The 20287-nt window shown below is 34.3% G+C and overlaps 1 protein-coding gene across 1 annotated transcript in view; it reads right to left on the bottom strand.

The window, feature by feature from the left end:
• LMBRD1 (LMBR1 domain containing 1) overlaps positions 1-20287 on the bottom strand; it is a 125729-nt gene that overhangs the window by 16359 nt on the left and 89083 nt on the right. Inside the window, exons 10-14 of the mRNA XM_028097815.2 lie at positions 16973-17037; positions 16520-16622; positions 15872-15976; positions 13394-13543; positions 11137-11215 (exon numbers count right to left, since the gene is read on the bottom strand). Of these exons, the coding sequence (XP_027953616.1) occupies positions 11137-11215; positions 13394-13543; positions 15872-15976; positions 16520-16622; positions 16973-17037 (502 nt within the window). The remainder of the gene's footprint in view (positions 1-11136; positions 11216-13393; positions 13544-15871; positions 15977-16519; positions 16623-16972; positions 17038-20287) is intronic.

The following is a 20287-nucleotide window of genomic DNA, read 5'->3' as shown; positions in this document are numbered from 1 at the left end:
TATTAAAAATATGAAAAAATTCTTTAGTAAGTTTTAAAGTACTATGTGCCTTTAGAGAAGAGGTTCAATTTCTGAAGAGTTTTTAATATGTTCTTTGTGGATTTAAACTGTCCTTTTGCATAGAGCCTCAATACGAATACATTCTGTAAACCTAGCCCAAGAATAACTCATTTTACATGATTGAATAGGTCTATAATTAAATCAAGGTTTATCTGATGCTAGAAACTTATACCAGAAGTGACAGGAAAATATAAGAGATGAATTATTTTGTAGCAGATTCAAAATTAAAAATAAACAAGAAAGATTAACTCACTTTCATAAAAAGTTATACCTTCTATTCTAAATTGCTTGGGGAATTCAGTAACTTTTATGTTCAAAATGTGTTCTGTCATTTTGTAGGGCAAATACATCATGTTGAACCACTGGATATAACTTGAGTTTATGGAATTTAAGAAAAATAACATTTAAGTGTAAATTTTTAACAGTATAAAATGTATAATTATATAAATAGCATAATGCATAATACCCTCCACGTGGTAGGTAGAAACGGTTATCTTTAGTAGTTTCATATCTTGGCCTATACTTGGGACTATGTTTTTAAAATAGTTGTCATTTGGTGGTGTACAGCAGGTCTTATGTGGTTTTTTCCCCCCTTTTATCATTCTTTCAATATATACACACTTATGTTTTCTGAACCATATATTGTGACTTAACGTCTTAACATTTCAGCATTTTTTAAGCAGAAGGATATTCTCTTACATAACCAGAGTATAGCTACTCAAGAATTTTAACACTGATACGATATTTTTAAAACTTTACAGTTCATATTCCAACTCTGCCATTTATCTCAGTATATTCTTTCTAGAATTTTTATCCTCTAGTATTGGACCCAATCCAGGGTCATGTATTACTTTTGGTCAACATGTCTAATCAGTAACAGTTCCTTAACCTCTTTGTTTTTTATGACATTGACATTTTTAAATCATAGAAGCTAGTCACTTTATACCATGCTTGTCAATTGTCAATTTGGTTTTGTCTGATATTTCCCCATTCTTCTCAGGGTGTCCTATCCTAAGGCATGTCATGCACTGCCCCACGATGATGGTATCTTCGTTCCAGTTTCTCTGATGTATACCTATGACAGCAACTACATTTCCTCTTACAACTAATAATGTATGGAGAACTCATTGTGGTTTTAAACTGCAGTTCCCTGAAGTGGGTTTAATTCCCATTACCTGTATGTTCATTTCCAAATATTGTATTTGGGTCCATTACAAATCTGTAACAGTTTCTTTCATTTATTCTGTTTGTTGTTCCCTGCCAATATTTTGACCTGGTCTTATTCTTTTTATCATAGCTCTCTGTTCTATAATCTGTGTTGATAATTCCAGTACTTGGTCTTAGCGAGTCTCTTTCTGCTGCCTATTTCTTCTAGCTTTCTTTCATGGTGCTTTGTTTCCTTGTGTGCTTAAATATTTGGCTCCAATGTCTTCATTTGCAGGAATTCCTTGAGGCCTAGAATTAAGGTTCTTCCCTCTAGTGAGCATTTATATTTACTTGTGCCATGTGCCTAGTCTGCCAGTCTGAGATGACAATGAAACAAATTCATTCTGGTGATGTGCATTTGGACTGCAAATCTGCAAAGAGCTGGTAGTTCTGTGGTTACAACTTCTCAGGGATGTGATTCTTACGTTCCGGTTCTTGACACTAAGGCCAACTTTGCCTTCAGTTTTCTGGAAGTAATATAACTTCGTTACTTGTTCACCCTCAGATGGTGATGTAATACTTGGGGGACAGAAGGGCTCAGCTTTACAAGAGGGTACATGCATCTCCTATGAGATGATACCATTCAATGTGTACTCTACACCTGCATGTCCAATAGCTACTAGTAACATGTGGCTATTAAATAATTCATGTGACTACTGAGACTAAGGAACTGAATTTCTAACTTTATTTTGAATTCGAATTAATTCAAATATAAATTAAAAACTGAAGCAGTGTAAAATAATTTTTTATTAAAAGCAACTTTATTGCTTTGGTAGAACTGTATTTTACTTTAATAAATTGTTTCATTTAGATGATGAAAATTTGGGGTTTGAATTATGGTGTTATTTAAGTGCAAAATATACACCAGGTTTTGAAGATTAGTATGAAAAAGGATATAAAGTATCTCAGTAAAATATTATGTTAGTTACATATCGAAACAATATTTTGGATATACTGGGTTAAATACAATGCCATTTAATAAAATCAAAGTCATAGGTTTCTTTTTTAATGTGACTGTTAAAAAGTTTAAATCACTTATGTGATTCACATTATATTTTCATTGGACAGGTCTGCTCTGTTATTTTCTGTTCCTTTTGCCTCAAAAGGCTATGAAAACTGAAGCTTAAATCATTGGACTTGGTAAGTGCCCTCAAAACAAAGCAGCTTAACACTCTACTTACTACTTCGTTCTAGGTTTCTTTCCTTCACTCAGACTAATGCAGCACCAGAATTATCTAGAGGGATTATTTTTTTTAATGATTTATTTATTTATTTTAGAGAGAGAGAGTGAGCGGGGGGAGGGGTCAGGGGGGGATTGAGGGAAAGAGTCTCAAGCAGATTCCCCTTTGAGCACAGAGCCTGACACAGTACTCTACCCCACAATGCCTGAGATCATGACCTGAGCTGAAACGAAGAGTTGGACACTTAACCAACTGAGTCACCCAGCACCCCTCCTGGAGCAATTATTAAAACAAACTGCTAGGTTCCATCCCTAGAGTTTCTGATTTAGAAGGCTTAAGGTGGAGCCTAATAATTTATATTTCTAACAACTCCCCAATACCCAGATGCTGCCGGTCTAATGATGATTAGTGAGAACAACTGAGATTTTTGTCTTAAGATCTTATCAGCACTTTGATACTTTTAAGAAATTTGGTTATTTTATTCAGCAGTTGTTTTTTTTCTTGGTGTTTTTGTCATGACAATTATTTCAAACTTAGTTACTCAAGTCCCCATTCCGTCTTTAACCTGCTCTGATCAGGTTTCTGCCCGCATCATCCCATCAGACCTGTTCTTGTCAGTCACTCAATTAACCCCACCAAGAGTCATTTCTTTTTTTTTTTCTTTTCTTTTATGTTATGTTAATCACCATACATCATTAGTTTTTGATGTAGTGTTCCATGATTTTGCTTCAAAAAAAGATTACCTGAACTGTTTGTCCACACTGATCAATCAGAACAAGAGGCTTATTAATTTGATTTACCCAAAATTTAAATTCCTCTCCTTCCCCAGACCCCTGAAATCTGGCCTACCCTAGCCTATACCCGCTCCTGAACAATACACCTCTTGACTAACCTCAGGGAAAAACATTCTCTGATCAGCCTACTCCCTAACACCTGGTTCTTTATTTACGCCTTACTTACTCCTCTCTACATAGAAAACACACAAACAAAAAAACCCTCTTTTCTGCCTGATCTTTGAAACAATTACAGATCTCATGGTCAGAGAGTTTTCCTTATTGCAAACAGTCCCCCTCTTCCTACTGTCATCATCTGTTTAAATAGTTTCTCTTTCTCTCTTTTTTTAATTTGGCAAATGACAGCACTTGAAATCGTTCATCACTCTTCCCTTGCCTAATTTTCCACCTAACTCACTGATTGTCCCTTCTTAATTCTTCACTGGTTGTTCTTCTTTCTAACCTCTTACCATTGGACAGTCACAGAGCTCAGTCCTTGTACCTCTTCTCCATTTATACTCAGTCTCTTGGTGATCTCTCATCTAGTCTCACAGCTTTACTTCCCATCAAACCCTGACTAATCCAGCATAAACTTCTCCAGAACTTTAGATCCAACTCAACTTCCAACTCAAGACCTCCACTTGGATATTTAAGGAATTCTCAAACAAAAATGATTCAAAACTGAACTCTATGTTCTCCCTCAATGCATGAATTAAGGAAACAGACATGTGGAATTAAGAATACATTAACTTTGCAAAAAGATTTGAGGATCTGGCCAAAGAGCAAGCTCCTAAATGCATTTTAATATGATTTCATACTAAAAATAAGATAGATATACAACTTTAGTATTATATCCATGCTTTTAGTTCATGTGCCATCAAATATATGGGATTTTTAAAGGCCATGTAGACAGCATGACAAAAATCGCAAACCAAAAGCACATCAAGGTTAGAAATTATCTTCATTGTTAAATCTTTTTACCTAATTCTCTACTACTTTAGCCCCATACTACTCTACTAAAACTGCATTCTCAAAGGTTTAAGATTTGCTTGTTAAATCTCTCTCTGAAGCATCAACACTACCGACCAGTAGACACAACACTCTTGGATACTATAATGCTATAGTATTCTGGTTTTCACCTCTCATTTTCCAGACTCTTATGTTTCCTTCTCCAATAACCTAGGTTTAGCTCCTCAACCTCTGATTTTCCTTTATATTGTCTGTGACTTTCATTCCCTCATGGCTTCAAATGACTATCTTCATTACATTAAAAAAAAGCAGTAACAGTTTTATTTTTAAAATTTAAAGGACAGGCAATGGACACAAAATACAAGACACAGATGTATCTACAAAAAGATACTGGGAGATGAATGGATAAAGAAAATGTGGTGTGTGTGTGTGTATATATATATATATATATATACACACACACACATATATACACACAATGGAATATGACACAGCCATCAGAAAAAAAAAATGAAATCTTCCCATTTGCAACGATATGGATGGAACCATTTGCAACGATATGGATGGAACTAGAGGGTATATTATGCTAAGTAAAATAAGTCAATCAGAGAAAGACAATTATCATATGATCTCACTCATGTGGAATTTAAGAAACAAGGCAGAGGACCATATGGGAAGAGAGGAAAAAATGAAAAAAGATGAAACCAGAGAGGGAGACAAACCATAAGAAACTTAATCATAGGAAACAAACTGAGTGTTGCTGGAGGGGAGGGGGGTGGAGGGATGGGGTAACTGGGTGCTGGAAATTGGGGAGGGTATGTGCTGTAATGAGCACTGGGTATTACATACGACTGATGAATCACAGACCTGTATCCCTGAAACCAATAATACATTATATCTTAATTAACTGAATTAAAAAAAAAGGTATTGGGAATCCAGACACTTGCATTATCATCCCAAGTCTCATATTATCTGTACAGCTTTTATTTCTCATTTCTTAGGGCCTTAGTTTCTGTATCTGCAATAAAGAGGATTGCATGAGTTAGAAGTCCTCTATCAAGTTTTTCTTTTTGCTTTAACATTCTAATTCATATTTTAAAACTGTTTACAATTTATGTATCTCTTTATTTCCATTTCTGTAATTCTCACACAGAAAATGAGGAGAAAAAAGATTCTCTCTCCCTGACATAGTATGTTAAATGTTTTTAGGACAGATATTTGAGGTTCTGAGAAAACAGGTCAACCTGTTTATTTGCTGGCAAAACAGACAAGTAAGTTTTATTTACAGAGAACGTATTTTGAGTCATTTCTTGATGATGGGCTTGTTTACTCCAGAATTTAGAGTTTAACTACTTTCTAAAGTAAGGTATCATACACATTCTACCTTATTAAAGAATTAAAAATAATTCTCACTTTCCCTTTGTACTTAGTGTATATAATTATAACCTTGCTTTAGCTTTTTAAATTTTAAGTCTGCTCTGTTTTTTGTAATTCATGTGGTTTAGTTTAACACATCAACTTCTATTTTAGCATCACCAGCTAACCTGAGTCATCTTAACCATTTGTCCTAGTAAAATTATATCCTAAAGCTAAAATCTACAGCTATGTATATCATTTGATTACTTAAGACTGGCTATATATATTAACAAATATACTTAATCAGAATAACTTACAAAAATCAAATTTGACTTATACAGATCACTTCATTTCCAGTTCCAAGTAAGACAACACAAGTTTACGTCAAGAAAAGGTAAAAGAATTAAATAGAACAGCACAAATAAGGGGGTTCATGGATTTTTAAAAACAGTCACTTGGAAACATATTATCTTCCTTCATCCCTCACTGTATTCCCCAAATATTCAATGCTCCTGCCATAATTTATTGTTACTATAACATGCCAAATTTATTTATGTCTTTATGCCTTATTAATGCAGGTGCCTTTTCTGCTTGGAATATCCTTCAATTTTTTTGTTGTTGTTGTTATTGCTCATTTAGATTTATTTAATTTATGCTTTTGGGCCCAGCTGAAATGTTATACTACCCCCTGGGCAGAATAAATCATTATCCCCTTTTGCCTTCCCATAGCACTTTTGTCTATTATTTCTTTATAGCTTGCCACTTACTTTTCCTTCTATTACAATTATTTATTTTCATATCCAAGTCCATTAGGCTGAGTGCTATTCAATGGCAGAAATACATATAATAGGTATATGTGTTTCTCTGACACTTTTCCAAAATCTACCCCAGTACTCACAATGCCTACTGTGTTTGTCCATTAAGGGACAATGATCTTTCATCTTCCTATTTTGATTCAAATATTTATGTACATTTATGTTAACTTGTAATAGTTCTGTGTTTAACTATTTTACTCACATTAACATAAATTGTGTACTAAGGCTTGTTGGATTAAGTAGCAATTAAAGAATACAAAACTAAGAATGTAAAGATTATTTTGCCACAATGGCATATAAAATTTAAAACTTGATTTCTAATTTGCCAAGTTGACTCACTTTATTTTTTTTTATTTTTTTTATTTTTTTAAGATTTTATTTATTTATTTGAGAGAGAGAATGAGAGACAGAGAGCATGAGAGGGAGGAGGGTGAGAAGGAGAAGCAGACTCTCTGCTGAGCAGGGAGCCCGATGTGGGACTCGATCCCGGGACTCCAGGATCATGACCCGAGCCGAAGGCAGTCGCTTAACCAACTGAGCCACCCAGGCGCCCTTGACTCACTTTAAACATATAAACTATGCACTACCTGTCAAGATAAATTATGTAATATTGTCATTTTAGGAGAACTTTATAAACGCGGTATGACAGGTATTCCTCATAAATCTGCTAAACCATTCTATTCTTTAAGAGATTTTAAACACAAAAACCTAAACTATTTTTAGATGAGTGACTCTCTTTTGACTCTTAGACACTATAGGCACTTAAAACTAGGGTGTCAGTAATAATTTCTATATGTTTAGTAAATGCAAGACTACTCCATATACGAACACAGTATTACTTGAGAAAAAAGGTCTCTAAAATGTACTGATTGATAAGAGATTCATATATGTATTTTTAGAAATTGTTGCTTTAATATCTTTCCAGGGAGATTATCTTTTCTCAGAAATAATTTTAAGTATAACATCATAATTTTTGTTTCTAAATCTAAAACTCACTCTTCAAGATTCTGTTATTTGCAACAGACACATAAAAGTGCCATCAAGTGCCTTATGGCATATTTATATTGTAGCACCATCTACTCTAGTCAAATGTGCCCACCAAAATGTCACAAATAACAGTATTTTTTTCTCTGCTGAGATTTCCAAGTTCGTGTTCAAATGGATACAGTCATACCAGTCTGTCACCATATATTCCACACCATCCCCACCCCTATGTGTCAAATCTCATGTCCTAATCTGCTCTTCATCTTTCCCCATCACTATTTTTATTTTAAAAAAATCTACCCTGATACCCCAGATCCAATGATATTTCTACCATGAACATATAATGTTACAAAGTTAACATTTCAGGATGAGCTAGAGAACAAAAGAAAAGGTTGAGAAAAATCAATCAAATCCATAAACCTAAGGGTATGTTTTGTACTGCAAAGTAACATTTCAAAGGATAAGTCAACTGAAATGTTTAAGAAAAATTTAACAGTTCAGATAGAGTCATTTTAACTACTGTAAATTAGGTTAGACTGAAAAAGAAAGATACTAAATAGGATTCATAAAAAATTATGGTAAAGTATATCATCTGACTAAAGCTTATTGAGCTATAATATACAAATTCACTCAGTTCAGCAATACAGGGGCATTTAAAATTCCCTTTACCAGTGCAACATAATTTTGAAATCTTAATTTGTTTTTATTTATTTTTTCTGCTATGGTTTCAATAGTGCCATAAGAATTTTAAAAGCAGAATCTATTTTAGATCTTCAGGGTCAATGCCGCCTTAGTTAAAAAAAAAAATTACAAATCAACTCAGCAGTAATTTTTCATTCTATTTTCACTTAGCTAAAAATGACAACCCAAAGCATTTCAACTATCCACCCTTTTTGTGATGTGTGTGTACATTTCAAAGAAAAAAATCTGGGACTAAAGTCATTACAAAAGTAGAACTGGAAAGTCAAGTCATATTTACTTATACTAGAAATATTTTACTATTATTTCTTCAGGCAACAAAAGGTATCCCACTGGATTTGTTTTCCCATCTCTTCTCCATTTGGTTCTTTTCTCCCAGTTTTAGTCTCTTCCTTATTTCCTTATGCATCCCAGACTCACTTTATTCTGTGCCTCTTAGCCTGTCCTTTGCCTTGCATCCTACTTCAATCCTTCAACCTACCCTCCCCAGACAACTAAGCCCCGATGGAGAATAATCACACTGGTTGTACAGATCTGTTCAACAAAAACACAAATTGATAATTTCATCTCTGTCCCCTGACATATTTATCTATCACTGATTTATCTTCAGTGAGAACCCTCTTTATTCACTTTCATGGCCTATCAAAAACTTTTGCCACTTTCCTTAATTACGTGCCCCAACGGCCTACTCAATTCTCAGCAGATGACCTGAACTTACACTTCACAGCAAACTGAGACAATGAGATACAAATGACAACTTCCTGTCCACTCTAAGAAATTACTATCTGAGTCCATATCCTTGCTTCTTGACTTACAACTTAGAGAAGGAGTACCCTTCGTTCTATCTAAAGCATCCCATCTTGGATGTTCTTAATACCATCTCCTCTAGAACTGGATATTGTTCCGTCATTCATCCTTTCTGATATTTTTCAGCTTCTCCTGTTCATTAGTTCTATCCCATCCTCCCTGAAGTCTCTCCTAATCTATAAAAAACAAAACAAAACAAAAGAGCTAAACAAAAATTTCCATGACCCTGCATGCCTTCTTCAGTTTCTGCCTAATCTCTCTCAATCTCTATGAAGAATTTCCGTGAAGACTAATAATATAAACTCAGTCACTGATTTATACTCGTTTTTATTCAATTAGATTTCTCCTCATCAACATTTTTTTTTTCAGTCCTCTCCTCTGTACCTTCTTTATCCACTTGCCCTTAGCTAACACTTTTTCTGAGGTCCAGTCTCTGTGCTCCTCCCACTCTCTTCCCTCTCAGTTCCTTGCATATATATTCAACTGCCTATGAAACCTCCACCTGAATGTCCTGGAGATATCTCAGGTCAACTCATCATTTCTTAAAATTCTCTCTAATCTTAGTAAGTATTCTTATCTCAGTTTGGTGATACCAAAATTTACCAAACTAGTCAGTAACTGGAGGGCCATTCTAGAATCTTTGTGTTCCTTGAAATTGCTTTGGATCCAAACAATCAGAAATTCTCTCAATTCACCCCTGAATTTCTTTCTTCATTTCATGTGCTCATGACCACTGCTTAATTCAGGCTTCCACCATCTCTCCTGGATTACTGTAACAGCTCCTTCTGGCTATGCCTCCCATCTGATTTCTATGCTTTGGTCTCAAATCCCGGCTCTATATAACATATAACTGTGATAATTAAGTTGTTGGGACAATAAACCAGATCATAACTTCTATTTTCTTATTTAGAACTCTTCACTGAAAAAACAAAAAAAAACAAAAACTCTTCATTGACTCTTTACTTTCCAAAACATTTTGCGATCTGACTCCTAACTCTTCAATTTCATTTCCTCCCTCCCTCCAAATACAAAACAATAACAATGTTTTAAATTCTTTTAAACACATACCCATAATATAGTTTAAGACAATTTTATTTGTGCATTTTGTTCCTCTACCCAGGACAACTTCCCTTGATGCACACAGCAGACAAATTCTTCTTTAACCTTGAAAGGCAGTTCTGGTGTCACTTTTCCAAAAGCCTTTCTTTTGACTACCACTGCACAATGATCTCCTCCAGGTAGAAGTAATTACTTCCTCCTCTGGACTATCCCAGTATTCTATGCTTAGTCTTCCTATTACTCCATCACAATCTTTAATTGACCCTACTAAAAAACTCAGAATTTTTCTTTTTATAATGGTACCCATGAGTGATTTATGAAGAAATTTACTCCATCTGACATATTACTTTACCCTGATATAAAAGCATTTTGAAGATAAGAGTAGAAAAAAAATTGCAGGGGTGTCTGGGGGGCTCAGTCGGTTAAACGTCTGCCTTTGGCTCAGGTCATGATCCCAGGGTCCTGGGATCGAGTGGGCTTCCTGTTCAGTGGGGAGCCTGCTTCTACCTTTCCCTCTGCAGCTCCCTCTGCTGCTCCCCCGCCTGTGCTCTCTGTCAAATAAATAAAATCTTAAAAAAAAAAGAAGAAGAAGAAAAGAAATCGCAAATTCTGATAGAATGAATCTGGAAACCTTAATCAGGACAGAATAATATTCAAAAGAAAAAAATCACCTTAATGAACAGAAAGAAGAAAAAAAATTCTCTAAAAAAAAGAGGTTAAAAGCATAGGATCACAGAATTTTTCTCAGAATACACATAAAATACTTAGCGTAGTGCCTGGAACACAATTATATGTTCTTAAAAGTGAACTGCTATTAACATTATTATTATTAAGTAAAATAACTAGATGCGTATGAATGAAGAGTTCTAAGTCATAGGTACTTATGGTCTTGGTCCTAAGAATTAGAGATTCCACCAAAACTATCTTGAGATTTCAAGGAAAAAGAAAGTCATTTAAGAGTGATTTCTTATATTAGTAAATGTAATAAATAAGAACTACCTTTTGTTACTTGATAAGTAACTAATTTATAATGGTCCTTTCCCTAATGGAAATCAATATATCACCAAGAAATTCTATTGAAAAGACTTACCAATTTCTTCCTGCTAAAAGTTCCTTTATTACCATATATTAAAACAGATGCATCAAATGATTAACACAGCAAAATGCAAGCCAACTCTTTTCTCACAGAGTTATAAATTCTAAGATAGTTGATAAGAGCTGCCTTACCTTCAGGGGCATTGGCATCACATCTCTTTGGCACAGGGAAGGCTGAATTGTTTTTATGGTCATCATAAGTTATATTGCTCTAAAAGACAAAAATATGGTTAAAATGTAAGTATATTAATATTTGGATCAAAAAGTAATCATATTTTATACTGTTTTCTATTAAACTACATTTAGCTAATATTCTTATACAAAATTACAATTCGAAGAGAAAGATTTATGGTAAATTTTAACATTAGGGCTTTTTTGCAACAATTTTAGGTCCTGGACTAAACAACAGAACAACTTCCCAGAGAAAAAGCCTACTTATTATTCCACTGTGAAACCAGAAAATATGTTTTGTCCATGCAAATGCATGATGTCACTTCATTTATTCATAGAAAAAAGTTTAATAAACATGACCTAGTGAACTAGGTGGACACAATAAGGCAAGAAGAAAATAAAAAGATATAAGAAGTAGAAAATAGGATTCAGGTGATCTAGTACTGTGTTTCCCAAACTCAGGTTACTCATGTACCTCTATTATAGTGTGTGTCTTATATTTGTTCCACTTACATTATTACTTAGTATTTGTCAATGAACTAATTTTTCAACCATTGGTAATATTATGTATGGTACTGTTGGAAGGTTTGATGTGTTTGTTAAATTTTTGTTACTAATTACATGTTAAAGTAAAGAAAGAATGAAGGAATACAGTATAAAAAAGGGGTGATCTGGGCAGACTAGATTAGCAATCAAAGACTCCATTAAAGCAAAGCTTGTACTAGAACCTGAAACACATTTGCATTATTAAGTAGAGCAAGAGGTATTTTAGGGAAAGGAAACAAACTACACAAAGGCTGAATCAGATATGGTCAAAATATTTTAAACTGTCAAAAAACCCAAACTAGCTGTCCAGTTACAAGCAGGAGCCACAGCTGGCTTCTGAAAGATCAACGTTAAAGAAAGAGTATAACAAGTAATACCCATCATGTTGAAAGAAAGCTCAGATACCCATAAATAAAATTTTGGGGGTGGGGTTTCCTTTTTTTAATTTAAATTCAATTAATTAACATATACTGTATTAGTTTCAGAGGCAGCATTCAGTGATTCATCAGTTGCATAGAACACCCAGTGCTCATTACCTCATGCACCCTCCTTCATGCCCATCACCCAGTTACCCCACCCTCCCACCCACCTCCCCTCCAGAGACCCTCAGTTTGTTTCCTATGCTTAAGAGTCTCTTATGGTTTGTCTCCCTCTCTGATTTCATCTTGTTTTATTTTTCCCAGTTTTGCTTCTTTTACTAACCAGAATCATGCTGTATTGTTCTTTGATGTGCCTGTTGGAGATGTTCTCAGCCTAGCACACTCCTTTTATCCATTCTATATTCCACAGAATTAGTGTCAGTTTGGGTTGCTTCATTCTGCTGTTGTAATTATGCCCACTTTTGTACACAAACTTGAGCACAGGGGCTGGAATTTGAGGGGAAGAGTGCCAGTTTGAGCCCTTGGCAATCTGAGCTGAAGGCGTGTTGACTTGGCATTGAGCAGGTGGCAGGCCACGCATGCTGACTCGGGCAAGAGGGCGGCTGGACTGTAAATTTGGGACCCACAGGCCGATGGCACCGTGTGTGACAGGGACGTGGCTGGTTTTGCTTTTAACTTCTATTTTTCTGAGAAACTCTGTCTTTCCTTCTATTCTAAATGGAAGCCTTGCTGGATAGAGTATTCTTGGCTGTAGAGTGTTTCCTTTTAGCACTTGGAATTTATCATGCTGCTCTCTTCTGGCCTGCAGAGTTTCTGCTGAAAAGTCCACTGATAGCCATATGGGGTTTCCCTTGTATGTCACTGCCTTCCTTTGTAACACTACAAATAAAATATTTTTTAAGACTCTCCTGTGGAATTCACAGTACTGATGACCAGACATACTTTGCTCAACAAAACTTTTTGGGGAGCCATATTAATAAAACTACTTAAAATATTATTTTAGGGAAAATAATATGAGTTTTAACAAAGTGCTGAGATAAAGTTCAGTAGTTTAGCGTCATGGGATCCATTTAAGGAACTACAATAATAAAATTCAGTGTGTTATTAAAAAAAGAACTTGTACAAAACAAACATAAATATGCTCAAAAATGGAGTGAAAAACCTGTTTTTGTGATATTAAACTTGATCTGATGAGCTATTATCTTATGCCAACCTTCACAAATTAAAATTTGGTTTTAAATACCACTCTCTTTAAAATATCAAAATAATGAAGTTTAAAATTTTGTACTTACCTCTATTAAGTAATTTTGGCTTCCATACATGACATATTGGGGAGCAAGACTATAAATCATGTAGCTAGTGTGAAGGACAATAAGCAGAAGTATCATGCAAAGAAATAAGAGTGCCTGGGGCCTGGTTCTACCTCTTCTAATTTTATACAGCTGGAAAGAAAAAAGTAACAATATTTCAGCAATATGCTTTAGTTTTAAGGCACTAAGTTCTGCTTGTGTGTTAGAGGTAATGAATACAGTTCAACTATTTCTTTTTCTAAAATAAATATTAAGAATTCTTAATCATTTCAAATGATTATGACAATGACAGACAATTCTTTCTCTGTAAAGCTTTTAGTTTTACATTTATGGTTATTTTAAAATCACAGCAAAGCATCTATATTCAAAGGATCCTATAAATGATCCATGAAAAACTCAAGAACTAGAGAATATATTATATGTTAGTATTCACCTGCTTCGTTTCCAGACAAATCTTCTAAACTTATTATGTAATAGCATCTGTTAGAAGTTTATAGAGCTAAGAAGAATTACGAACTACCACTAATGCTACCTAAAGATTAGAGGAGTGAGTTTAAACTACAAGTATTAGTAATATATTTGTGGTTTTACATATTACTACATAAGAACAGACATGTCATGCATTTATAAATCCTCATTTCTATGAGATACTCATGATATCCTCATATTATACTGTTGTAAGTTCTAGTTTATCATAATTTATATTAATCTGACTGTAAATACTTTCATATATATTTATACTAAAGGGAAACTAAAATGTGATAATAAATACAATAAGCCAGAGAACTTGCTTCATTTCAATGGCAAAGCACATTTTTATTTTAGCAACTAAGAAATCACTACTCTGTTTTATTAACAGATTTTAGTACAATAGAGAGTAAAAGAACTCCAATTCTGGATAGGATGACAATATGAACACCTAAAAATTGAGATTTCCCAGTTTCCCTTACATGTAGTTGTAGCTAACAGTGATAAAATATTAAACATCAAAAGGAAAGAAGTCTGCTGTGGACTTTTGGGAAAATGTTGCTTTATTGATAGTATTTTTTTTAATGGAACATGAACAGGATAAATGAAGCTATAGCATCCATATTACAATCCTGAGGGAGAAGCCAAGAGCATTACAGAGATGTTGGACTTGACATTTTTGAAGTACAAAGCAATGCTAGATTTTTAAAAATTTTCATAGCAAGAAATCTTTTATTAGTTCAAACCACTATTTAACTGGGTTTTCTTTTACTCACAGGTGGAAGTAATCTCTACCCGAATTATCTTCATTTTGAAAAAAAAATTTTTTTAGATTTATTTATTTATTTATTTGAAAGAGAGAGAGAGAGCACGTGAACAGGGGGTAGGAGCAGAAGAAGAGGGAAAAGCAGACTCCCTGCTAAGCAGGAAGCCTGATGCGGCGCTTGATCCCAGGACCTGGAGATCATGACCTGAGCTGAAGGCCAATGCTTAATCGATTGAGCCACTCAGGTGCTCCTTGAAATTCTTAATTTATCTCAAAATGAGTGTAGGAAGAAAATAACCCTTCTCCAATCATATAGCAATTTTAACTTCTAGTAGGAAGGGCCATCTATTGAGCTACAGTGTATTCATTTGTACTTCAATGTGTTTCCATGCAGCCAAACACTAAAGAAAATAATCTAAACCAGGGTTTCTCAACCTTGGCACTATTGACATTTTGGGCTGGTTAAGTCTTTGTTATGGGAGGCTGCTCTGTGCAATCCAGAATGTTTAGCAGAATCTCTGGTCTCTACCCACTAGACACCAATAGCACCCACTAATTTTTTGGGTTGTTATTGTTGTTTTACTGTGGAAGGAGCCAAGATGCCCTTCAACAGATGAATGGATTAAGAAGACGTAATACACATATACAATGGACTATTACTCAGCCATGAGAAAGGATGAATACCCACCATTTGCATCGACATGGATGGAACTGGAAGGGATTATGCTAAGTGAAATAAGTCAATCACCCACTAGTTTTAACAACTGAAAATATCTCCAGACACAGCCAAATGTATGCAAGGGGCAAACTTGTCCATTTAAAAACCACCACTTAGGCAAAAAGCACCTTTATGCTAACGTGAAGTGAAAAAGCTAGTACTTCGGAGCGTCTGGGTGGCTCAGTCGTTAAGTGTCTGCCTTCTGCTCAGGTCATGATCCCGGGGTCCTGGGATCGAGCCCCGCATCGGGCTCCCTGCTTGGCAGGAAGCCTGCTTCTCCCTCTTCCACTCCCCCTGCTTGTGTTCCTGCTCTTGCTCTCTCTCTCCCTCTGTTAAATAAATAAATAAATAAATAAATAAAATAACAACAACAAAAAAGAAAAAGCTAGTGTGCTTCCTTTTAATATCAAGATATTTGCAACTTTTATATTATAAATTTAAGTTAACTTGGAGATGGAGATTATGTACAAAATGATGAAAAAAATCAAAATAATGTTATTATACTTACTCTAACCCAAAAGAACCATATGCCAATATTTCGAATTCCCGCCATTGAAGTAAAAATAAAGTACATAATAATAATTGTTATAAGAACATAATCAAGAGGAAATACCTGAAAAAAAAAAATTTAATTTAATGCACAAATAAGAGGGGTCCTAGAAGTCATATAAAGTTATGAAAATGAAACTTCATTATTCATATTTGACAAATGTTTAAAATATCAGTCCTGATTTTGATAGGCTACTCTGATAATACAAAAAAAAAAGAATCCTCCAAAAAACAATTACTAAATTGTTACAAATTGCTTAGTACCATTATCCTAAGAAAAATCCTATAACAAATTAAACTAAAATTACATTTATACATAGAATAAAAGACTTCATTAAAAATTAAAAATAGGAATTATTAGAAACGTTCACCTTAGGAATTATAATGTATCCCAAATCAAATTATGTATAAGAGTTCACCTATATATCAATATAATCTTTAAAGTAATATATCAATGTGGAAGTTACATGTAAATGAAGAGCCAAATCAGCAGAGGGCACAAGTATATATTGCCAAGTATTAATAGTTTGTTAACATAATAATTTGACAGAGTGTGAGAATGTTTGCTGAAGAATAAAATGACTGATTTTTTTTTTTTTTTACTCACTGTTTGTAGTACAGGCAAAAGCATATTCAGTGGATTACTCAGGTTAGCTCCAAAAATTATAAAACCAGAATCTATTCCAGCTGAATGAAGGGCTTTATCCAAACTAAAACAACAACAAAAATTATAAGGAGTGAATTTATATGTTATACTAGCATATTTTCAATTAACTTAGAAAAAATATCGTAAGTTAAGCATGCAGATTCAACAGAGTCAAAGAAAACCATGGGTAACAAATTAAACCTCACTTACATATCTTACAGATACTGTTCAATTGAAATAGAACAAAGAAATACTGTCTATTATTGCACATTTTTAGTCATTCTTTGAGTTAATGCTGTAGAATACTTAAAGTAAAATAGCTAAAGATGAATATGTTACACTAATGGAATCAAGTATGGAAAATGTATAACATCACAGGATGTGTGCTTTAGAAAATATGTATACTACACTTACTTTGACAGGAAGAGAGAAATTATAAACAGCAAAGCAACTAAGATGAAAAATATTCCCCAAATGATCTAAAAGTAAAAAAAAAAAAATTCATTAAAATACAGTTCTAGAAGTTGATATTAAAAGCACAAAACCGTTATGCTCAATATGAATTGCAAGCATATGACAATGATCTAAATAAAATGATCTAAGATATATTTTAATTTAGTATATAATTCTAGACATTTGTCATCTAAATTTTCATTATGAGACTGTTTGACTGAAAACACATACTCAGGAGACAAAGTATTTAAAAGTCTTCATTAGTAAGTAAACAAATTAGACTCTGCTAGGTCATATAAAAGGTTTATATTCAGTTACAATGAAATATAAGCTTAGAAGATAACTGAAAAGTACATTAAGGGGCGCCTGGGTGGCTCAGTTGTTAAGCATCTGCCTTTGGCTCAGGTCATGATCCCAGGGTCCTGGGATCAAGCCACACATTGGGCTCCCTGCTCTGCGGGAAGTCTGCTTCTCCCTTTCCCACTGCCCCTGCTTGTGTTCCCTCTTTCACTGTGTCTCTCTCTGTCAAATAAATAAATAAAATCTTAAAAAAAAAAAAAAATTTTTAAAAAGTACATTAAGACTTACACACACATACAAAAAACCAAAAGTCATGAAAGTCATCAGGTCATATAAACCTGTTATTAAAAAAGGGAACTTGGAACATTTCCCACAGAATTTTTAAACACATATACACATACACACATACGTATGTATATACATACATATATATATATACACATGCACATACATACATACAATTTATAGCTTTTGTCTACATGTTTTGTGTATATGTATGAGACATATATATATATATATATATCACATACCATGGCCCAGAAAAGTCTGTATAACTGCTACTATTCCTGAAATATAGAGTATTAACAGCACTGAAGAAAATGTCATCTCAAACAATATTTCTGGGAAGAAATGTATTAAGCACTGTAATTAGTAGAATACATTTCCTTCTACCATATGAACTTTGTATTAGAGATAGTAGAAAACAAGCAAAAATTTTTTGGAACCTGGTGTCTAAGGAATAAAAAAGGGCTGAAACCTACGTTATAGGTTTATATAGGTTTGTAATAACCTAGAGTCTTTTTTTCCCTGACATCTTCCTTAAGTTCTAGCAACGGGTAGGCTGAAGAGTCCACAAAGTCAGAACAAAAAAAAGGAAGATTTTGATTAAGCATAGTTAAGTGTTTTTGGCCCCTCTTTGGACTAGAATTGATAGGAATAGATGGATAATATCATGTATGTGATGGTGTTTTTCATCTTATGACACATAATTGCTGAAGTTTACTTTAGAATTCTGCCAGGATAAATGAAGTAAAATAGTAACACATCATCCTACCCCACATATAAAGATGAATTTTGGAATAAATTTTAGGCTGTGTTCTAGGAAATTCTTCAGTTCTGAAAGAGTACCTCTGGAACCATTGGAAAAGAAAATTGTCAAGAGAGGACCAAAAAGGATATAGTCATTACCTGAAATAGAAAACACTGCTTGTACCAATTTTACATAATGGAATTTCACATGAGAACTCATTTATTTAAAAAGGTATCACTGCTAGTATACCTGGGTGGCTCAGTGTGTTGAGTAGCTGACTCTTGACTTCAGCTAAGTCATGATCTCTGGGTCAGGTCATGGGCTCGAGCCCCATATCAGGCTCCCTGGTCAGCATGGAATCTGCTTGTCCCTCTCCCTCCCCTTCTGCCCCCGCCCCCCACTTGTAGTCACATGCTCTCTCTTTCTAAAAGAAATAAATCTTAAAAAAAAAAAAAGGTCTTATTGCTAAGGAAGTTTGAAGTGACTCTACAGTAACAAAAGTTCATTAGTAGAAGGTACAAAGGAGCTTACACAATCTTTTTCTACTAGATTTGAGCACCTTTATTCAATACCAAGGTGAATCAGAAGACAATATAATTACACTGAGGATCTACAACTAAAACATATTATATTTCCTAACAGACTGCTAATAAGAAATAGCTTGTAGCATGAGGACATATAACTGCCAGATGCCAATTAGTACAAAGACCTAACACAGAAATAGCAGAAGTTAAAATTCCCTTTCCCTGATGTCCATTTTGGGGAGAGAATACAAAAGGAAAAAAAATCTGGGACTATTTTCCCAATCTGTTAGGATGAATGACCCACAGTTAAACTGTTTAATCACAGCTACCTAATAGAATACAAAATAAATGTAAAAACTATAACTTTTATAAAAACCAAGAAAACAACATATATAAATGAGAAATTAAATTAGCACTTCCAGAATCTTGTCAATGATGACCACCTTGAACTGACCTAAATATTCCACTCTTAGCTATAATGTCAATTTGAAATAAAGATTAAGCTATAGAGATGACGTTAGTAAAGAGAGAGGGATAAGAGCCTCTGAAAATCCTCTCCTCCATAAAAGCAATGAAAAAACTGACATAAATTGTCAGAATCAACTTTTTCAACACTAGGGAAATTTACCAAAGCCATGCAACAATCCAAGGACATTTATCCAAGAAAAATGACTGAATGTCAGTAAGAATACAGAGCATTATGGCATTTTAACTTGTTGCAGTCCCAATTGCTTCTCTCTAGTGTATTGTAGCCTTGAAAGATAGCCTGTAAAAGCCAGAAGCCTAGCAGCCACTTGAGGAAACAGAAAGGGAATACAACTCTTTCAAAGTCTCATTCCCAGAGAACTGCTTATTATTTGACTTGCTGGGTAATTCCACGGAAGATCTCACTTGCAAGGCCATCTGTTTGACAAGAACTGGAGCTCATACAATACAAAACTCTTTCTCCAGGACTGTTTGTCAAAAAATTACAGGCAACCAATAACTTATGGCCACAAGAACTGGTCAGTAACAGGCAAAAAATAAACTAACCAAAAAGATTAAAATGGAAACCTAGGAAATGAGATGTCCATAGAGGCTTTGAAAAATTTCCACATATTCCTGGGAATGCTCAGGGCTGTGTGCATACTCAGCAAAGATCTGAGAAGGTTTAAACTCCCACTTCTGATTAACCTTGAGGCTCTGCAAAAGCAGGAAGTGAAGGCTAAGGCATAGTTGCAAAGTGCCTGCCTGAGTGTTGAAGTAGTATCTCAAAACACATACACTGCCCTTCAGCAAAGATTAGGAGGCTTATTGGTTTGAGGTTCAATGACTGGTTCAATCATTAACTAAGCTAACCAAGCAGAGACTTCAGTGACCACATACAACAAAGAATATAGACTTCACAGAATTAGTTCACAAAAGTCACAAAACAAACAGCAA

Source organism: Eumetopias jubatus, unplaced genomic scaffold (genome assembly GCF_037043125.1).
Source record: "Eumetopias jubatus isolate StellerSeaLion01/CBP00866 unplaced genomic scaffold, mEumJub1_p1.0 scaffold_6, whole genome shotgun sequence".
Lineage (NCBI taxonomy): Eukaryota > Metazoa > Chordata > Mammalia > Carnivora > Otariidae > Eumetopias > Eumetopias jubatus.
Note: the sequence above shows the minus strand (reverse complement) of the source record. Positions and strands in the feature narration are given on the sequence as shown.